This window comes from Camelina sativa, chromosome 9, assembly GCF_000633955.1.
Source record: "Camelina sativa cultivar DH55 chromosome 9, Cs, whole genome shotgun sequence".
Lineage (NCBI taxonomy): Eukaryota > Viridiplantae > Streptophyta > Magnoliopsida > Brassicales > Brassicaceae > Camelina > Camelina sativa.
In genome coordinates, this window is record NC_025693.1 from 7,239,158 (window position 1) to 7,261,091 (window position 21,934).

The 21,934-nt window shown below is 39.5% G+C and overlaps 2 protein-coding genes and 2 pseudogenes across 2 annotated transcripts; 3 read left to right on the forward strand and 1 right to left on the reverse strand.

Moving 5' to 3' along the window:
* Nucleotides 2,910-3,018, forward strand: LOC109126630 (annotated as a pseudogene).
* Nucleotides 9,323-12,064, forward strand: LOC104710672. Its single transcript, XM_010427308.2, has 2 exons — nucleotides 9,323-9,886; nucleotides 10,159-12,064. The coding sequence occupies exon 2, from the start codon at nucleotides 10,363-10,365 to the stop codon at nucleotides 12,004-12,006; it is 1,644 nt and encodes a 547-aa protein (XP_010425610.1). The 5' UTR covers nucleotides 9,323-9,886; nucleotides 10,159-10,362; the 3' UTR covers nucleotides 12,007-12,064.
* LOC104715087 lies at nucleotides 17,920-18,949 on the forward strand (annotated as a pseudogene).
* On the reverse strand, nucleotides 20,093-21,233 carry LOC104715088 (F-box protein At3g28330). Its single transcript, XM_019229885.1, is given in 3 exon segments — nucleotides 20,093-20,730; nucleotides 20,733-20,954; nucleotides 20,957-21,233. Coding segments are annotated over 3 exon segments (1,137 nt in total).

Genomic DNA, 21,934 nt, shown 5'->3' on the forward strand with positions numbered 1-21,934 from the left:
ATTGTAGGGATTTGATTTTACGACCAAATTGATTGTTGACATAGGCCGAGAAGTGTAAGAAAGAGGAAAACACTTCAGATTTTTGTTTAAGAGGATATACCTAAACAAAGTGACTACAATAATCAAGAAAAATGACATAGTATTTGATCCCACTGATGCTGGAAACCGATGAGGTCCAGACATCAGAATGAATTATTTGAAATGGTTTAGAAATAATAGAAACAGAGTTATCAAATGGAAGTCTAACGTGTTTCCCAAGTTGACAAGCATGACAAAGAGAAGAGTCTGATTTTGAGCATTTTATTAAACCATTAGAAATAAGAGAATTGAAAGTGGTGTTTCCCGGTGGCCGAGACGACGATGCCACACGGTGGAGTTGACAGAAACGCTTGAGGAGAGGAAAGAGGTGGGGTGGACGAGTTGTTGATGGAGTATAGGGAGCCCGTGTTGATTTAAGTTGCTTAAGCGGAAGTAAAGAGCAAAGTTTGAGTGAAATATAGTAAGGTAGGTAGAGAGAGTATTGTAAACATGAGATTCTATAAGTATATTAAATACAATGTCGGCTAAGAGCCTTATAAGGAAGAAAAACTAGGGCACTCCCTATTACACTCGACAACTTGTAGATAAGGACATAAAGAGAGAGAAGGGACTGATCCCAAGAATGATAGCGACGTGACTTGGTCTCCCAAAGGGAAACGACCCGTGACCTTATCCTCCAACGGCTCCATTGCTTCTTTGAGATCCTTCTTACGGGCTTTGGTAAGTAGTTAATGGGCTTTGGTAAGTAGATCAGCCTCATCTCTTCTCATTACACTCGATAGGACTCGGCCTCATTGGTATTTGTATGGACGACCGTACGGACACATTCAGGTCTCAAGTAGAACATGGTCAATAGCCCGACCGTACGATGGTTGTTGCGGCATCCATGAGTTGTTGATGTTGTGGCGAGGGTTGTGCCGATCACGTCCACGATAACCGTTGTTGCGACCATGACCTCATCCTCTATTTTGATGTCCACGGTTGGTTTGATGGGGAAAGTGTTGCGGATATGAATTGCGGTTGTTGGTCGCAGTATATGATGGAGGCGTTGCTGGACCTGCGTTGGTGTAGAGCAGATGAGGTGTAGAGGTACCAAGAGGGGCATAGGTTACCTGTTTGGAGGGTTTGTTGAGACGCTCTTCCTCCAAAAGCAACATAGAACGAGCGGCAGCAAACGAGGGGAATGGTGACTTGTGTTGGATGACATTGTGAATGTTATCAAACTTCTCAGAAAGTCCATTCAACATATGTATCACCAACGATCGCTCAGTGATAGAAGAGTCGACATTAGCAAGCAGATCAGATATGAACTTGAGTTTTTGACAATAGTCATGAACAGAGAGATCACAAATCGTGAAGGATCGCAGCTCGTTCTCTAGTTGAATTGCTCTGGCCTCCTTATTATCACGGAACAGGTTTTCGATAATAATCCAAAGCTCACGAGCAGTGCAAGGCGATATGAGGACCGTGTCGAGAAGGGAAGGGGAGATCGTTCCATAGATCCACATTTTGACAAGACCATCACGCTCTTTCCAGGCCGTGTCTTGAGTAGTTGCCGGAATCGAGGTTCCATCAAGATGACCAGAGACGCTGAAGCTGAGACAGTGAGTCTCAAAAAGTTCACGCCACGCATCATAGTTCATCTTCTGCATATCAAGGACCAAAGGAATGTAAGACTTGATGTGTGTCACACCAAAAGCTTTCTCTGCCGGTTGAGCCATTGATAAGGTAAACAAGAAACAAGAGGAGACTGACGAGAAGTGAAGAAGAAAAGAAGAGGAGAAACAGAGCGTAGGAGTAGAGGAAGAACAGAGGAAAGGAGGGAGGCGGCAGTTTAAAAAAAAATAGGGTTTTGTATTGTATTGATTCAACAGTATATATACAAGTGTATTAGGTTTACATAAGGACATAACTGGAATGTTATAGTATTCCTATTCTATCAATAAACTCTTTGGTAACTGCCTATTTTAAAAATACCTTAAAGACTTTAGAGATTTTTGATAATGTAATGGATTGCATGGAGAAAGCAGAAATTGGCCGACTTTACATTTAAGAGGCCGTGGCACAGTTCGAAAAAGAGTCGGCAAAAATGATGTTGGGGGAAAGAAGAAGAGGTATGAAAAAACCTTGGAGAAGCTGAAGAAGTTTGAAGCCATGGGAGATCCTTTTGATTGCCGCGAGCTCACAAACACTTCAAGTTGATCCAAAAGCAGCAGGAGTCCCTTCTAGAAGAAGTTAGTGAGGCAAAAACAAAGCTTGGTGAGGAAATAAAGGAGCTTGCTAAGGAATATGCTAATGCACCAAAACGGAGTAAACTCTGGAATATGCTTTTCAGCGCTGCGTTTTCGTTGGATCAATTGCTCTAATTGCATCAGGGGTGGGTGCGCCTTTAGGCACTGTAGGGGTTGTAACATTACCAGTGATTGCGTTGGGATGGGTAGGCGTACACACTTTCTTGGAGAAATGGATGGATGCTCTGAAGAGGCAGCAGAAAGCTCTGGCGAGACTGAACGAAAATTTATCATCGGTGGAGACTAGTATAGAAACCGACGAAAGAGCAATAGAGAACATATCTGAACAAGTCCACCATCTAGAAAAAAAGATCATGTCTCTTTTAAAACTAGTGGATGAGGCTATTGAGAATGAAGGAGATGAGGTGTATACTAAACTTGCCCTCCACATAATCAGAGAAAAAGTAACGAAACTAACATAGAACCTCAAAGAGATTGGTGAAACATGTTAGATTGTGGGCTTCCAACTCAAAATCAATTGGCAACGAGTGGAGAGGACCATATCTTATATATACCACTTAAAATCCTACTCAACTTCTGATGTGGGATATTGTATCCCTAATACGTCCCCTCGAGATGATGGCTTCTTTATGCATAAATCTCGGTATGTTCGGGCATGAATCGGCGGGCCAACTATTGGGCCGGGCTGATTGTGGATTGGGTTGAGTATGTGCAGACCGGGCTCTGATAACATGTTAGATTGTGGGCTTCCAACTCAAAACCAATTGGCAATTAGTGGAGAGGCCCATATCTTATATATACCACTTAAGATCCTACTCAACTTCCAATGTGGGATATTGTATCCCTAATAGACAATCAGCCCGGCCCAATAGTTGGCCTGTAAAGATCCCACATTGGATAGATGTGAAGCAACTTGAGTAATATGTAAAGGGTTAGGGCCTCTCCACTCATTGTCAATTGGTTTTGAGTTGGAAACCCATATCAAACCCTAATTTAAAATGGTGCTATTGACAAACACGCTGGTCCGTTAATTATATCTTAAGATCCTACACACACCACTTAAGATCCAACTCAACTTCCAATGTGGGATATTGTATCCCTAATAAAACAGTGGACAAAGTAAACAAATTGATCCGTGAGACGAGACTTCACGTTCTAGAAAAGATCAGCGGTTCTGGAAAAAATCATCGTGGTTAAACGTTATGGATGTTTGTTGTTCAAATGCGTCTAAAGACCCATATTTTCTATGTTTAAATGAATGGGTTATAGGGGTTTACAGCCCACTATACCTTTCTATTTTACTTGTAACGTCGACCATCTGAGAGGATTGGTCAGTTTATATGTGCCTAAGTAACATCCGGGAACCAAATTGGATGGTTTCAGGATAAGTGTTGATCAACACCGGATATGAGATAAAGTGTTGATCAACACCAAGGAGGGTGTCGGTCGATACCAACAATTTCCGATTCGGTCCATTTGGTTTTAAATTGGTGAATTGAAGCGGTTGGGCTTGGAAAGCCCTAAACCGAAATATTTAAGGGAAAGGTCAACTTGAGGGTTATGTAGCCGCACATTGTCGTTCCAACTGAGAAAGAAAAAAAGAAAAATTCTGTAATTGTTCCTGACAAGTTCTAAGCCATTGTTTGCAGATCTTTTCTTCGAGTGGAGATCTAAGGCTAAGGAAGTTTAGGGAGGCTCGTTGTAGTCTAGGATTGTCATTGTTGGTTAGAAACTTCCTATTTAAGAGGTGAGTGCATGACCATGGCTTATTTATGCCTGAGAATTCTCTGCTTCTGTGTTCTATGAGTGTTTTGATTGATTCCTTGCTTGTTTCTGGTTAATTCATGTTTCCTATGGCCTATTGCGACTTCTGGTTGATCCTTGGCCGTATTAAAGGCGGTGGAGGGCGGAGATTGGAACTTCAGCTTTGAGAAGAACTTGGCTGCGGGGTTGTGTTGATCGACAAGAGTCGGGTGTCGGTCGACACAAAGCCGGTGACAGTGCGAGGGCTTTGGCAAGTGTTGGTTGACACCAGATAGAGGTCTCGGTCGGCAATGCTATGGTTTTTGGGTTGTCGAGGTGGAGTGTCGGACGACACCAGGTGGCCTGTGTCGATCGACACCAAGAGGGTGTCGGTCGACACCAATCCTCCAGCAAACAGCAGATACTTGTTATTCTTGCTTTGATTGTGTTGGTTGTTGATTGTTGAACTTTGGATTTTCAATTTCTTGTGTGTACAACCCAGTAGATGGAAGAATTGGCTCACTGAGTATTTGTGATAATACTCATGCATCTCAATTTTTGTTTGTAGTAAAGTAAAGACAAAATGTGACCGTGGAATCAGGGCAATGAAGAGGAGGATGTTCTATTGGCTCGGTTATGTGTTGTCTGGCTTTTGTTAGATTGCTAGAGTTGGGTGTTTAGAATATTGTCTAGAATTGTTGGTTCCTTGGTTTATGTTATTCCTTTGAAATTGTAGGTTTTGTATTGGATTATTGATATTGGTTATTTAAGTATTTGTTGGATATTAGTTATTTCTGCTGTTTGATTTGAATGTTGTTAGGTTATTAGTGAGTATAAGATCACTATCTAATTATTATATTAAAAAAGATCGGATCGTTTTAGCCTCCATCCCGTATATTATACTAGGAAAACTCCCACGCGTTGCGTGGGTTATATTAATATATTAGTTATATATATATATATTTTTTAAAATAGTTATTTCTATTAAATCTCTTATTAAGAGTAGTTGATTTTATATGTTCCAAGATAAAATACACATAAACTTTTAAATATGTAATATCAGAAAACATTTATTTATTAAATTTAATAAAAATGTATAGTCAAATACTTACGCATAGACTTTCTTGGGAATCATAGTATCTGCAAATGTTAAATTTCTAAAAAAAATTGAAATAATAAGAGATTTAGGAGAAGGAAATTAGGAAGTAAATATGATGTAAGAACTGAAAATGCAATATAGGTGTTGACGTAAAGACGTTTGGTAGCTAAAAATTAGGGGTTGAAGTAAATATTTTATTTAACGGACGTAGGAGGGAATCATGTTTTCGGGTATTTATTTATTTTGATATGGAATTCAAATTTCGAAACTGCTAAATTATGTTCGTATAGTAATTAGTAGAGGGGTTTGGGATATTTTATGTTGGGAAGCAAATATTTTAGCGATTGTTTTGGTAAGAATTGAGTGTTAACAACAGAAAATTTACTGAGACGCTACATACATTTGAGATTCTAATGTACCTCTCCTGCAATTTAAATAAACTTTTAACCTTCATTAGGGCCATAACCTGAAGCTCCTAAAGCCAACAATTTAGGAGCGAAGAATGCCAATTCATCCATCTGAATATAATAGAGAAAGAAACAATGTCATACCCACAAAGTTGTCGAGAAAGAAAATCCAACAGGCCATATGAGAAAGTGAACTGGGAAAACCTAAGCAGCAAAGGAAAATAGTGGTGGCAGATCTCATTGTCTCACAATTCTATAACTCCAGATGTATTTCTCTTTTCATCATTCAAGTTAGACTGTTTGTAGTCACTGACAGCAGCTGCAGAGGAGAAGAAAGTATCAGATCCACACTAAAGAGTCATTATATAAAATTCACATATAAAGTGAGAAAACTTAAAAGCTCAAGAACCAACTCTCTCTTTTGTTTTTCTCTAAAAGCGGCGAAACAACACAAAAACACGACCCTAAGTCGTTTTCCCCCTTTTACAACTCGATTTTAGGGATTTCCTAAACCAACCACGCAAACTGGACGGTTAAAATCGAACCGACCAAACCAACTACAACTAGTGTCGATCGACCCCTCCTGTGGTGTCGATCGACACCCTCACCAAAATACCAATAAAAGGTTTGCGGGTGTTACAAGTGCATACCTTCCTGTGGTAGTACGTAGCTCATCAAATTCGACAATCATTGAGGGTGGTTCCAACACACACAAAAAAAACATACCAAAGTAAGCTAAAGAAGTCAGATTTTTAAAAACAAATCATACATATATAAGCACGTCTCATGAGAGAAAACCTACATGGTCCATATTGCTGCTTGTTGTAGTGATCCATTTGTCAACATTATGAGAAAGCTGTTGAGGAGTAATTCCAAAATCTTCCCAGCCAGACGCAGTTTGGTTCTCACAAACCTGAGAGAAAAAGGGAAGAAGATCATTAGAAACATAGCGAACACATAAGAAGCGATAAACGGGTCTAAGTCTTTCTCTGTCAACTACATACGGAACATAGATGATCAAAACTATAGATGACATGTCAGTTTAAGCTTAACAAATCTTTCTCACAGGACACGATGTAGTAAGCTGAAACGACCTATGTCGCTATCTCAATGATCGTTTTAGAACAATTAAAAAGACCCCTAAATCTGAAACGAATGGTCAATTATTCAAACTAAAAAGGATCCCACGAGCATGACCCGACCTTCAAAAAAGAATCAAAACATGAGAATAACTCTATAACCAAATCAGAGAAGTAACCTTGACAGAATTCTACGGGCATACTCAAAATGGGTATGGCCAGAATCTATTTTAAAACATAACTTAGCCGATCAATACTTGGAAAGGTGAAGGTGAAGTTTGGGCTTCTTTGTTTATCACTTGACGCCATTAAAGAAAGATCCACACAACCCTGTAATTCTGAATATTAATATCGCACTTTCAAATAGGAAATGAAGAAATTTGATTAGAAAAAGAGAGGAATTGAGGAGATCGGCAACGGGGATCTGCCGGAGATGAACAGATAAGCATGGAGGAGTGGGGAAGAGAGAGAGAGAGCTGAGGAAGAGGAGAAGACTATTCCCGAGATTCCGTCATAATATTTGTGTGGCATTAACCCAGTTACAGCCCATTAATAAACCCAGTTACAGCCCATTAACAAATGCATAAGATATGTCGGGAAGGTTAAAAAAAAGAAGGATTTAGAAGGTGACATGTGTCGGGTGGAGGGAGCTTCTTAGAGAGTGTAACCCTACTTTATTATATTAAATACAGTATATATTTGTGTAACTCATGAAATAAAGTTTAAAAAAGCCTTTGTGTTTTTTTCTTTTCTCACATTTACGAACGTACGTCTCATTAACATATATAAGAGGTGACCTAAGGATCCACATTTGATGATGGATATGGGATCCGTAAAAAGGCAAATAAATCCATGTCTGGTGGACAGCAAAATGTGATTTGCTGATTAGAAATGGTCTAATTTCATGATAATATTTTTTACTACAATAACATAGTAGCAAACACTACATGTTTTTCTATAATTTCGAAAGTACAGCAAATCTTTTATAATTCAGAAAACTCTGATCTTAATTTATCTGTTCTTTATATGTTTTTATTTTGTTCTTGCTTGTCTGATATGATAACGGAATCCTTAACTCTCAAAAAAAAAAGTGGGTCTCAAGCAATCAAAACTACAAATTAAAACGCCATTACAAAAACACTCATGAGTAAACTAGCAAGAAGGAACCAATAAATATAGGAAATCGAGCATTTTGATAAAAAAGAACAAAAGTAAAAAGAAAGTAAACTAAGCATTATCCTACAACTTCTTCCTCTTGCATAAGGAAGTAACTAGCTAGAAGGAACAAATAAAGTTCTAAAGAAGACACTGACATCAAAATTTGCAAGACTCGTATTAGCTAAAGCGGAAGAAATGTTTTTGGTTAAACTTCTAATAAAAATGCAAAGATATATCGATTAAGATGATATGGATACAAAGCATTGGATCATAGAATTATTCAAAGATCAATGATTAATGAGATATCGGGATAAGAAACTCTGCAACTAAACATTGTTCTTGAACATGAACAAAAAAGAGACTAATCAACCATCTCTCAATACTATCAATCAGACAATCACTAAACTCAACTACTCAAGAACTAAACTCTTATTTGAAATCTCCTAGTCAAGTTTGCATTAACAACAAGTTTATTTAATTCACAATACTTCTAGCACTACAAGAAAACACGCGATTTGCGATAGAACAAATCATCGCAAATCAAATATTGCAAGACATTTGCAAGATACAACGATTCCTCGCAAATCGCGTCTCGCAAATTTCAAACATCTCAAATCATTCGCAAATTTTGCAAGGAACTTTTGTCCCTCGAAAATGCCTCGCAATTTGCAAGCATATTTCTCCTCGCAAATCACTAACAATTTGCAAGAAATCTATTGACTCGCAACTCTAAAGCAATTTGTGAGACACTGAATTCATCGCAAATACGTTGGAAGCTGCATCCCTCGCAAATTTCAAACGTCGATTTTATTTTTCCTATTCTGGGTTGTTATTAGTTGGGAATAGAATTAAAATTCTTAATTAAAATTCACATTTTAAATAAAATCCAAACTGAAAAATGAAATCTACATTGAATTAAAATTTCAAATATTACAAAATAAGAGTTTACAGCTAAAACATAGTCTTTAATAAATTTCAAACATATTAAAAGGGAGAGTTTTTAAAAAGATTCAGAGAGAGATGTTTCTGATTCCCGTTCCACTACCGGCGACAGCTGTTTCATCGGTGTTGCCTTCTTCTCCGGCTCCGACTTCTGGGTTGGCTTCTGGGTTGGTCCTTGTCGGGTTCCGAAACTTAGCAGCAAATTACGGATCTTTTTCAGCGAGATACTCGAAGTATGCATCATAGCTATGCATCCTCTCTGCACTTTGTTGAATTTGAGTCGCCTAAGTTTGAATACATTCCTCAGTGGCACCTAGCCTCTAAACCAAAATAACCGGATCATTAGCCGGAGACATAGGCGGTGGACCGCTACTGCTAGAGGATGGTTCAAACTACAAATGTTTTCTTATCCTCAACAATTATCTTAACATGCAGACTAAATAACATATGTACAACAAGATTACAAAGTATTTTTACTTCAAGTAACGAAAACGTGAGCCTCATAATAAACATATCTATATCACCACACAAAAATCCATAAAAGAAGAAAATTTAGCCATAGACAGGAATAATAAATTTTTCGAAGATTACAATCTTACTTATATAGATATCTTAAATCCCGCTTTAAGTGAATAATTATTATGAAAAGAACCTCAATAAAATCTGGTTGAAAGAATTTTAAATATATATTTTAAAAGAAATTACGAAGAAATGCTCTCGAGAAATATCTCTCTCTCGATGCGACGGTAAGGATTGATTTGATCCCCGATTGCGGCGAGTTTTTAGATCTGGAGGATCTCATCTTGAGATTCTGGTTGGTTTGTTCTGGGTTCTCCTTTCAGGGTTTCTCTGATTTCGGTTTCAATATAGCGGATCTGTTTTTTCCTGTGTTGGGGATCTTGGAATTTCAATGGGATTTTCATGGTGATCTAATGGGAGGGAAGGAAGGGGAACGGATCCTTCATAGCGGATCTTTTGGTTGGTTTTCTTCCGTTGTGGATCACGGTTCGTCTTCTCTCAGTTTGTCTAAATGGATATGGAGATTTTCGGCTGTGATTAAGCAGTTTGGGGCTGAGTTGCGGGAGGTTTCTTTGGTGGTCCAAGTTTCCTTTTCTGGTTATGATTGGTCCTCGAGATCCGCTGGTCAATCACGAACTCATCGTCCGGGTAATGCCGAAATCTTTGTCTCAGTTACTTTCGTGATCATTGTCTTAATGGTAAATCGGATTGAGAGGGTCGAAGTTGGTTATAAATTGGTTTCAAGGGTCGCATTTGGTATTCACGCTTCTTTGTGTTGTCTTGCTTCTTGTCTTAAATTCTTCTGGTCCGGGCCAGCTTGTTTGTTGGTCGCTTTCGTTTTTCCTGTCTTCTCTTACTTCTGTCTTTATTCCCATTTTCATTTTGGTATTATGGCTCAAAGCGGTTTATTGGCTTCTCAGGTGCCATCTGAGAAGATGTCAGGGTCTGGTGGTAAGCTGAAGATCAAGGTTCCTCGGTTCTATAATTCTGCGCTAATCCAAGGGTATGCTAAGACCCTCTTTGGTCGGTGTATGAATCCGGCGATGCAGGACATGAAGGCTCTGTTGTTCATGCTGCCAAAGATCTGAAAGATTGAGGAGAGGGTTGTGGGTGCGGATCTGGGAATGGGGCGGTTTCAGTTTGATTTTGATCAAGAAGAGGACATCATCGAGGTTCTGAAAATGGAACCCTATCACTTTGATCATTGGATGCTCTCCCTGGTTAGGTGGGAGCCAGTGGTGGATCACAAGTATCCCTATCTTATTAAGTTTTGGGTGCGGATGATGGGAGTGCCGCTTCATTTTTGGGCTGATGAGACGTTTCGCAGTATTGGCTCCGATCTGGGGGAGGTTGTGGAGGTTGATATTGACAATGGTCGAGTTCAAGTCTTGTTTGATGGTTTTAAACCATTGGTGTTTGAAGCTGCTGTCGAGTTCCACAGTGGTGAAGAAACGTTGGTGATTCTGAGGTATGAGCGGTTATATGGGTACTGCAGACGGTGCTTTAGTTTGTGCCATGATGTATCCCGTTGCCCTTTGTTTGGGAATAATGGGAAACAAGCACAGGCAAGTGGAACGGATCCTCGTCCTGAGGATAAGCTTCAAAGTTACAAGGGAGCAGTTGCAAGTGGTTCTAATTCTGGTTCTGGTTCAGGGGTGCGTGGGGCACGGTCGGGGGATCCTCAGGGCTATGCTGTCGGAGGAGGACGGGATGCAGGAGGTTGTCAGGCTGACAGTCACCGGCACAAACAAGGGTTTGGCCACAAGTCAAAGAGGGCTCGTAGGGATTTTCAGCCAAAGGAGCAGATTGCACAGAAGCCTTCGATGGCGGGTACAACTGTTCCGGTTGTGGGAGAGGGTGTTGGTCCAGCTCAGGAAACTGAGGGGGATGTGGGGATCCATCTTTCTGCTACAGAGCAAACGATGTTGGATGCTTTTTTGGTTTCTGCTGCGGAGGAGGTTGCTGTTCCTTCGATTGTTGAGGCTTCTTCTGGTGAGGACAATCGGGTATGTAAGAACCTCTTTCCTGTTTCTGTAGCCCAGAATGTCACCACTCGTGGGGTTATGGCTCAGGATCAGCAGGAGGATCTTCTCTCGGCTGCTTTGAGTGATTTGCTGGATCAGGAGTTTCATCTCCCTGATACACGAGAGATAGGCGGACTGGCTCCGATTCTGGAGGAGCATGGGGTCGCAACTGAGTTACCTTCTGAGGAAGACACACCCACAGCTGATGAGGAGGTGACTTTTGTCACCAAGGAGTGTGGTCTAGGTGATCCCCAAGTGCAAGGGGATGCGGTTGTTGTGGAGGGTGCCACTACAGATACTGTGCATGATTCTGCAGTTGAGGGTGGGGTTCCACCACCTAGGTTTAAGTCGGTCAAGACCAAAGGAGTCTTACCTGGTGCAAGCACAAAAAAAAGGAATCTCTATGCCTTAGCTTCGCCGCGCAAGAAGATGGTTGCATCGGTCTCAACTATGGGAATGGGAGTGCAAGAAACGCAAGTCCTATCCAGGGAGGGAAGCCTCCAATTAATTTGGGTAGTTGATGTTGAGTGTTTGTATGAGTTGGCATGGCGAGGGGGTTCCGTTTTTTCTCATTCGTTTCTGGGTTTTACTCTGCAAAAGACTGGGTTCTGGTCCTTTTTGTGTCTTTTAGTTTTGTCTCTGTTTCTTGTATTCAATAATACTACAATGGGAGCTCCATTGGTTTGTTTAAATTTCTTGCTTTTGTTCCCCATCTGTGGGTTTTTTGGTTGGGTTTGTTTCTGAGTTGTTGTAACCCTTTTGTAAGGATAATAATAAAAACTTGCTGGTTTCTTTTCTTTTACTTGGTGGTATCATTCTGTTGGTCACATGAGTTATTTCAGCATTGGATTAGTGAATATGGTTATATGTCTATTATTTTCCGTTTGGTATGTTTTGAATTGTTACAGGATATTTTAAATTTTGAGTGGTGACGATGTTTTTCAAAACTTATCCAGCAGGTATTAAACTTTTTTTTTGCCCCTCCGTACTGGGGAATTACGTTTGGTTCAAGTAGGGATAGTGGGCTTTGGGCTTTTTTCTCACATCGGTTTCTATTGGATAATCTCGGCGTTATCCTTAATCTATTTTTCTGCCTACTGGTCCGTGGTTTGGGCGGGCAGGTTTTTGTGGTCTTAACCACGCAAACTTGGTTGTTAATTAATGAATATTATTAGTTGGAATTGTTAAGGCCTAGGTAATAAGGCAACCATTGGTAATTTGCGGGATTTATGGCATAAACATCGGCCTGATTTTTTATTCTTGATGGAAACAAAACAACCCCGTATTGTTTTGGAAAAATATGTAGGGCATTTTGGCTACAAAAATTTAGTCACAGTTGATCCTATTGGATCTAGTGGAGGTTTGGCACTTTTTTACAATCAAGTAGATTTTAACGTTTCTATTTTATTTAAGTCTAATCGGTTAATTGATGTTGAAGCGGTTTATAAAGGACGGATCATCTATTTAATTTTCGTTTATGGTGATCCAGTACCAAAAAACCGTGACATGGTATGGGAGCGGGTATTACGTATTGGTGTGGCCCGGTCATCACCATGGTTTACTGTGGGTGATTTCAATGAGCTAACTGGTAATCATGAGAAAAGAGGAGGCAAGCTTCGTCATGCCTCTTCGTTTCTTTCTTTTAATGGGATGATTCAAGATTGTGGTTTCTTGGAATTCCCATATCTAGGAGATTGTTTATCTTGGCGAGGGTGGCGGGATAAAAAACCTATTCGTTGTCGGTTGGATAGAGCCCTTGGGAATGAGGATTGGCATGAATTGTTCCCTGATACAGTTTTAGAATATTTACCTATGATTGCCTCGGATCACAAACCAATTGTGATCAATATAGGGGCAAAACGGCCGCGGGGTAAGCAACGTTTTACGTTTGATCGCCGGTGGATTGGGAAGGATGGATTGATGGAGGCGATCACGGCGAGCTGGGTTGGGGAACATAATCAGAGTTCCACCACCTTTATAGATAAAATTGTAAATTGTCGACGGGCGATTTCTCGGTGGCGTAAGGAGCAAGTTCCTTTTGGTAGGGACACAATTGAGACTGTAAAAAGTCAGCTGGCCGCCGCTCAGGCAGATGATGCAACTCCATATCCGGTCATCTCCGATCTAAATGCCCGATTGTGGGAAGCCTATAAGGATGAAGAAGTTTATTGGTATTTGAAGAGTCGTAATAGGTGGATGCAGATGGGGGATCAGAATTCTAAGTATTTTCATGCCCTGACTAAACAGAAACGGGCCCGCAATCGGATTACAAGACTTTTTGATAAGAACGAGGTTTGGTCTATGGAGGATGTTGATATCTGTAATATTGCAGTGTCGTACTTTGCTGATTTGTTTACAACTTTGCACCCGACAAATTTTGATGAGTTCTTATGTGAGGTACGCCCAGTCATCACGGAGGACGCCAATGCCCAGTTAACGGCCCCGGTTACAGAGGCAGAGGTTCGTGCAGCTTTGTTTATGATGCATCCGGATAAGGCTCCGGGTCCGGACGGGATGACCGCCTTGTTTTACCAAAAAGCGTGGCAGGTTGTTAAAGGAGACCTTCTCTCGCTAGTCAATGGTTTTTTTGAGGAGAGAGTTTTTGACAGAGGTTTAAATGCTACGCATATTTGTCTCATTCCGAAGGTGGCTAAGCCAACCCGGATGACGGAGCTGCGTCCAATTAGTTTGTGCAATGTGGGGTATAAAATTATTTCAAAGATCATGTGTCAAAGGCTTAAGAAGTTCTTACCAGGGTTAATTTCGAAAACACAATCGGCTTTTGTTGCTGGCCGTCTAATTTGGGATAACATTTTGATTGCTCAGGAAATGTTCCATGGTTTACGGACTAATCCGTCTTGCAAAGGGAAGTTTATGGCAATAAAAACATATATGAGTAAGGCATATGACCGAGTGGAGTATAAATGGATTGGCTGGATTATGTTTTGTGTTAGCTCGGTTGAGTATAAAGTCCTTTTGAATGGTCAACCAAATGGTTTGATTATTCCGGAAAGGGGTTTACGACAGGGGGATCCTTTATCTCCTTATTTGTTTATATTGTGCACGGAAGTTTTAATTGCCAATATTCGGAAAGCGGAGGAGGATAGATTAATTACAGGGATTAAGGTGGCGAATCAATGCCCGCCAATCACACATCTCTTATTTGCGGATGATAGCTTATTTTTTTGTAAGGTCGCCAAAGAACAATGTGAGGTCATCTTGGGTACTTTACGGAAATACGAGGCTGCTTCGGGTCAGCAAATAAATTTTGCGAAATCTTCTATTCAGTTTGGTCATAAGGTTCCGGAATATACAAAACTAGAGATCCAAGGAATTCTTGGCATAACAAATCGGGGTGGCATGGGATCATATATGGGGTTGCCTGAGAGTTTGGGAGGGTCTAAAACAAAAGTTTTCTCTTTTGTTCGGGAAAGACTGCAGGGTCGTACGACTGGTTGGTCGGCGAGGTTGCTTTCTAAAGGGGGAAAGGAGGTAATGATCAAATCTATCGCTATTGCGGTCCCTACATTTGTGATGTCTTGTTTTCGGCTTCCGAAGACGATTACATCCAAACTCACTAGTGCTGTGGCGAATTTTTGGTGGAGTACGGATGGTAGGTCGGGGGGTATGCATTGGTTAGCTTGGGAGAAACTGTGTTGTAGTAAACAACTGGGCGGTTTGGGATTTCGGAATGTCGATGATTTCAATTTGGCTTTGTTGGCTAAACAACTGTGGAGGCTAATTGACTATCCGGATTCGTTGTTTGCCAGGGTTTTTAAAGGTAGATATTACAGGAATTTGGATCCCATGGAACCGATTCGTTCCTACTCTCCATCTTACGGGTGGAGGAGTATAGTTTCAGCTCGCTCTCTGGTACAAAAAGGACTTATTAAACGGGTTGGTTCGGGAGAGTCTATTTCAATATGGACTGATCCCTGGATACCAGCTCAATCCCCGAGACCAGCTCTCAGTAAGGGCCTGTTTAAGGACCCTTCTCTTAAAATTTCACACTTAATTGATTGTCGGACATATTAGTGGCGGATGGATGTGCTTTCAGAGCACTTTGATCCAGTTGATGTTGCGTTAATAGGGGCTTTACCTTTAGGTAGTTGCCCAAAGGATGATACATTTGGTTGGAATTTTACAAAAAATGGGAGGTATACGGTTAAATCTGGCTATCATGTGGCACGTATGCCCATTCCAGGGCCTTTTCAGGCGATTGGGGACGGGCCAGAGATCACCTCCCTCCTAGCTACTGTGTGGAAGGTTCACTGCCCGCCAAAACTACACCACTTTATGTGGCAAGTTTTGTCTGGGTGTATACCGGTTTCACGAAATTTGCGGCGGCGTGGTATCACATGTGATTTGGGCTGTTCACGGTATGGTGCAGAGGAGGAAACAGTAAATCATGTTCTCTTCCTTTGTCCACCAGCGCGACAGGCATGGGCCTTATCTCAGGTACCGGTAGGTTCACATTGTTTTCCAGTGGAGTCCGTTTATGCTAATATGGATCATTTCTTGGATCCCAAAAGCCCGGGATCCCATGTGTCAGCTTTCCCGTGGATTTTGTGGTATTTATGGAAGGCGCGTAATGCAAAATTTTTTGAAAACATCACAGAGCGGCCAGAGGAGGTTGTTCGGATAGCCGAGGGCGAGGCTTTAGCCTGGACCCAGGCTCAGGAGGAGGGTGAGGAGGTGGTTTCAACTGTTCAGACAGCGGTTGCGGAATCCCGTTTGCGGGGGCCAAACGGCTCCCTCCCCATATCCTTCTCAGGTTACCGTTGTTTTGTTGATGGCTCTTGGAAGTCGGATGATCGTTTCACAGGAGCCGGGTGGTTTTGTACTCAGTCTCAGGATCCGAGACCAAGCATGGGTGCAACTAACTTTCGACGAAGTCTTTCCCCCTTGCACGCTGAAGTGGAAGCTTTCATTTGGGCGATGCGTTGCATGATTGGACATGACTACTGTGATGTGGCTTTCTACTCAGACTGTGCTGATTTGGTGAAGATGGTGTCTTCGCCATAGGACTGGCCAGCGTTCTCGACGTACCTTGATGATATAAAGATGGACAGGGAGGAGTTCTCTTCTTTTTCCTTATCTCTTATTCCCAAAAATGCAAATGCAAAAGCGGATCTTCTGCCTTGCTATGCGCGCACATCTCCGCAGAATGTTTTGTATGTAAACAATTTTCTTTCGCATTGGCTCATATGAGCTAATTTTTTGTTGACAAAAAAAAAAAAAAAAAAAAAAAAAATTTAAATATATTGATTCTTTGGGTAACCCTTCACAGAACACGAAAATGCCTGATTTACGGTTTGTGAAATTCTTCAGAGCCTACTACATGTGTAAGTTGATGGCGCTTCCAAGGAATGGATAAGACAATTTAATTTACTTGGTGCTAAATGTTAGCGGAGTAATCACTCCCGTCTACGCTTGGAAATGAAAGCTTTAATATGGAATATGAAAAATATCCTTTCAAAAATAATTGATTACCAAAAAAACAAATTATACACAGAGCTTGTCGTGTTGAAATGCTACGTGTCTATTAGAGTGACATGCTTTCTCCATTAATCTATTAGATAAGTTAGAAATGCTCCGTGTCTTTTATACGTTTTTCTTCCATTCTAATAATTAATGTTCTTGTTATTCTAAAACATATTGTTTAATTCGATCCTTTAGACTCTAGATTACTATTTTCAGAATTTGCTTTTGTAATAAAAAAATCTTCGAAGTACACAACCAATCATGATGTGATCTTTTGATTAGTCGTGTGGAAATAAAAATCATTATCCAGATTTTTATTATTATATATTAAATCCTGGTCACTCAACCTATAAATACTCTTGTAGATGACCAAACGAACAAATCATTCAAACTTCAAACATATCCTCCTGTATTGAGCGATTTTGATTCAATTTCTGGTAACTTCCTCTCTCTTCAATTCTAGCTCTGTTTTATCTGTTTACGTACTTCCTTGCTTTGAAGTATAATTAGATTTTGCACAATACATTCACTTCTGAAATTCTAGTCGATTTGTAACAGTTTTTAATACATAGATAGAACTATATACTGTTATATTATTAATTTAATATTTTTTTGTGTTGTCGTACTTTCTATTTATTATGATATTTTTCTTTTTCATATTTTTACAAGTAACACTATTTTTCTCCCTGTACTTAACATTCAATAAGTGACTAATCCAAATTAAAAATATTGCTTTGGAAATTTAGGAATCAATATTAAATTTTTAATCCAGAATGATGTGTGTTAGTAAAATTTAAACATATATATACTTTTACAAAATTATATTTCATAACTAAGGATATTATAATTTTTTTTTTAACTATTTCTACAAAATTAGGTAATTCAGATCCATTTATTTTTCAAAATAGGTGCTCGTTACAGTTTACGATTTAATAACTTTAGTTAAGAAGAAGGCATTAAAAACTGAAAAATGTATTATAGAACAAGAAAAAGCATGCATGTATAAACTATATATATATATATATATATTTTTTTTTGTATTGTAAACGGAGAGTGGATGCTAACTTACTAACTTCCCTCGCGCTGTATGCAAAACTCTGCCCTAAATCTCCCTAACTTCTCTTGATTTTTGTTGCTTTTAGTAATATCATCAATGGTTTATCCGAAGAAACGATGTCGAAATGCTCCGGACACCTGAGTGGTTACAAATCCGCTTGTGAAGACCACCCAGAGCTCAAATCCTTTGATGCTTCGCTTCAGCAGAAAACCGTCAAAGCGATAGACACGATGTATCAAACTTCATTCTTGAAAGCAAAGACGATGTGTGGGAGAGCAAAGCTCTAAGATCTTTGGTCCAAGCTTATTTTGACAATACCATGAAGACTTTAAAGATTTTCGATAATGTAATGGAGTGCGTGGACAAAGCAGAACTGGGTCAACTTTACATTCGAGAGGCCATGGCAGAGTTTGAGAAAGAGTCAGCAGTAAGGATGTAGGTGGAAAAAAGAAGAAATATGAAGAAACCGTGAAGGATCTGATGAAGTTTAAGAACATGGGAGATCCCTTTGATGGCCAAGTGCTCACAACTCAGTTCGAGTTGATCAAAAACCAGCAGGAATCCCTTCTGTCGGAACTGTGTGTTGCTAAAACAAAGATTGCCGAGGAATATAGTGCTGCACATAAAGCGAGTATACTTTCGAATGTGTTATTCGGCGCTGCGTTTGCCCTTGCTGCCGTCGCATCAATAGCTGTCATGGCTGTAGCCGTGGGTGTGGCTGCTCCCTTTGCGGTTCTACTAGTACCAGTGCTTGCGTTGGGATGGGTAGGCGTCAGCGTTTACTTGGAGAGAAAGATGAAGGGTCTGAAGAAACAGGAGGAAGATGGGAACAAAAAGGGAGGTGTAGCAGAATCGGTGGAGAAGGGTACGGAAATCAACGAAGAGTCGTTGAAGACCGTATCTGAACTAGTCGACGAGCTAAAAACAAAAATCTCGACTATTTCGACAGCTGTGGATGAAGTTAGTGAGGATGATGAGGCGAAAACGAAAAATGCCCTGGAGTTCATCGGGAAAAGAATAGATAAACTAACAGAAAAAATCAAGGAGGTTGGTGATACTGTGGCTGAGCATAGCAAACTGATCGTTGAGGCGAAATATCACGTCCTGGAAAAGATCAACGGTTCTGGAAAATATCATCACGGTTAAACTTTAAAGATCGTTGTTTGTTGGTCAAGACTCAATTTCCATATTTCTATGTTTTTAATAATTGGGTTTACAGCCCATTGTTCGTTTTTTTGTTTTACTTTGTAACGTTGACCATCCGAGAGGATTATGGTTGATATGTACTCTCTATCCCGTATGTATTTTATAATTCGTGTAATAAAGTTGTTGTAACTTGTAATGTTTTTACATTCATTCATCTTCACATATTAAACGACCAAAACACTTTACATTCCTTATTATTGTATAAAACAACTTTTGTTAGAGACTCACGAGGTGATCTGATTTCGATCCTCATTTACTTCTCATTGTTTGATTGCCTAGATTAAGATACTTTCTCTGCAATTACATTAACCTAGAGAGTCTCCATCATCTCTCTTGTATATATATATGGATGTATGTACGATAAATGAAAAGATAACATGAACGATCATCGGAAAACTGAATGTTAAAGCCCATGTTACTTTTTGTTTGTTGAACACCTAGCTATTATTTATCTAAGTATAATTAAGTTGTTTTTTTTACCATGGAACAGCCTAGTTGCACTTAATACAACAACAATAACAACATACAGTATTTATCAGATTAACACAAACCATTTGAAATGCTTGATTGTATACAATCTTATACTTTAATTTCTCATTCATGAGTACACTGGTCTGAATTAGAAAGCTGAACAATAGCTAAGCTACAACATAACATAATAGCGTCTCTTGTCAAGCATTTTCTAGCGACGTAATTTGAAAAACACATTGAGGTATTAGATTACCTATAAACATACTGATTTAGAAGCCTACCAAAGAAAACACTTTTCATCAACCTCAGTTCTAATAAGTTTAATAATTAGATTAGTAGCAAACACTACATTACGGTGTTCAGTTTTGCAAGTACGGTAAATATGTTATTATCGGACTCGGAAGAGGGTACCTATTATACATGAACTAGTGAGTAAAACGTATATATTTATAATATATCTTCTACAATTATCAAGCAATCATATCTGCAAAATGCCGTAAGGAAAAAAGTCAAAAGAAACTAAGCATCAACCTACAACTTCTTCCTCTTGCATAAGGAACTAACAGTAATGAGCAAAATTAAGGAGAAAATAAAGTCTTACAAATATTATAGCTAAACTCTTCTCACCGTGCTCGGGAACGGATGCATCCACTGTGGGAGGACGAACAAGGCAAAGTGCGATTCTAAAATATATTTCATATCTCTCGGGCAATCACCTGAATTCAGAATGCGACCGTCGCTGCTACGTTCCATCGCATTGTGGACCACAAAGTCTCCATTGTATAAGTTAATAGACAACAAACATTGGGGACTCCAAAAGTATACTGTTTTAGCATCAAAAGGGTTTATTCCCAACGGAATATAATCGAAACTGGTCTTCATAAAATCCAAAGAGACGTCAGATACTACTAGTCGCCACTGCCAGCTTTCTAGCCTCCATATACATAACTTATCCTCTAGATTTCCATCATCTTTTGTTACGGAGAATGCATTCATATACATGAGAAATCCTTGAGAAGTTGTGCAAGATCTTCTGAATTTTGGAACTTTATCTAAATCAGGAAATGGCGTAGCACAGCATCGATCAGAGCCCGTAGCGTAGAAATCGACGGATACAACGAAATCTTGATAGTCGGAACCGTGTGCAAGCCAGTGAAGACTTCCATTCAAGCTGATGGGATTGTTAAACTCCTGAGAGATATAAGTGAAAGGAAACTTTGCACTGTCGAGACTCCACAAACCAGTCTCAACAGAACAACTTTGTAACCTAAAACGACGCCGTTCTAGAGTCTTGTGGCTATTCCCAAAATCCAGAAACGTTCATCTTTTTGTGAGGCTAGAGGAAGGATCTCTACGCATTGCCTTGACACAGGATTAGCAACGTAGAAAGATTGATTCGACACTCGATGAATCAAAATCAATCCAACTTCCGTGTAAGACACGACTCTAGCTTCATTATAATTCTCGAACTTGTACCGAGAGACCGTTTAAGATTCCAGTTGTCTGATCCGTAGTGAGACATGATCTCTGTCTCACAACCTCTACACATGAGCGACCATGAGGAAGAATGAGAGTTTTGGTGCAGAGATTGGAAAAGGTCGCGGAAACAACGGGACTCAATGATTGATTTCCATTGCTTGCAAACGAGTTTGGGAGCGTTGATGATGCTCTTTAGTGGCAATCTCGCGAGTATCATCTCCCATAGATCCTCCGTGAGCAGATCTGTGTCACTCTTTATCTGTCTGATCTCCATCAATCGGATTAGGTTTTTCTTTTGGTGAGCGTGCTCCATTAGGGTTTCACTCGATTGTGTATATTGGGAACGGGAAAAAAGTCAATAATACAGACAAAACAAAACTCTAAAAACTTTTAACTTTTTTACCAAATAAACCTTTGAATTACGAGTTTATGCAAAACAATCCTCCAAATCCTTCAAACCGTCATCTTTTAATAAATATATAAAGTAATCATATGAATTTAAATAATAGTCTGCAATATATCCATCATATATATCTTCTTTTTACGATAACTTATACTATATTTAAAAATTTTAAAAGGAGGATATGAACTTTGTTGCAATAACTTCAACTTGACATTTTAAGCGATTTGTGTAAAATTTACAAATCCTATTTTATTCAATCATGAATTTTAAAAAGTTCATTAAAATCCACTGTTATTGAACTGATGATTTAAAAATCTACTTTAAAATCCACTGTTATTCAAAACAGTTTGTGAATTTGGATTTTAATAAGTTTTAGGAATTCTCAAGGATTTGAGAAGATTTGTTTAGTTAAAAATACAGAAATCCAAATCTCATGGTTTTAGGTGGGATTTGAAAGAATTTTACCATAAATCATATCAATTTCCCTAAAATCTATCAAAATTCTAAATTTCCTAAATCCCATGAAATCATGGTTTCAATACACCCCCTTAGTTTCCGAAGTTGTCTTCGTC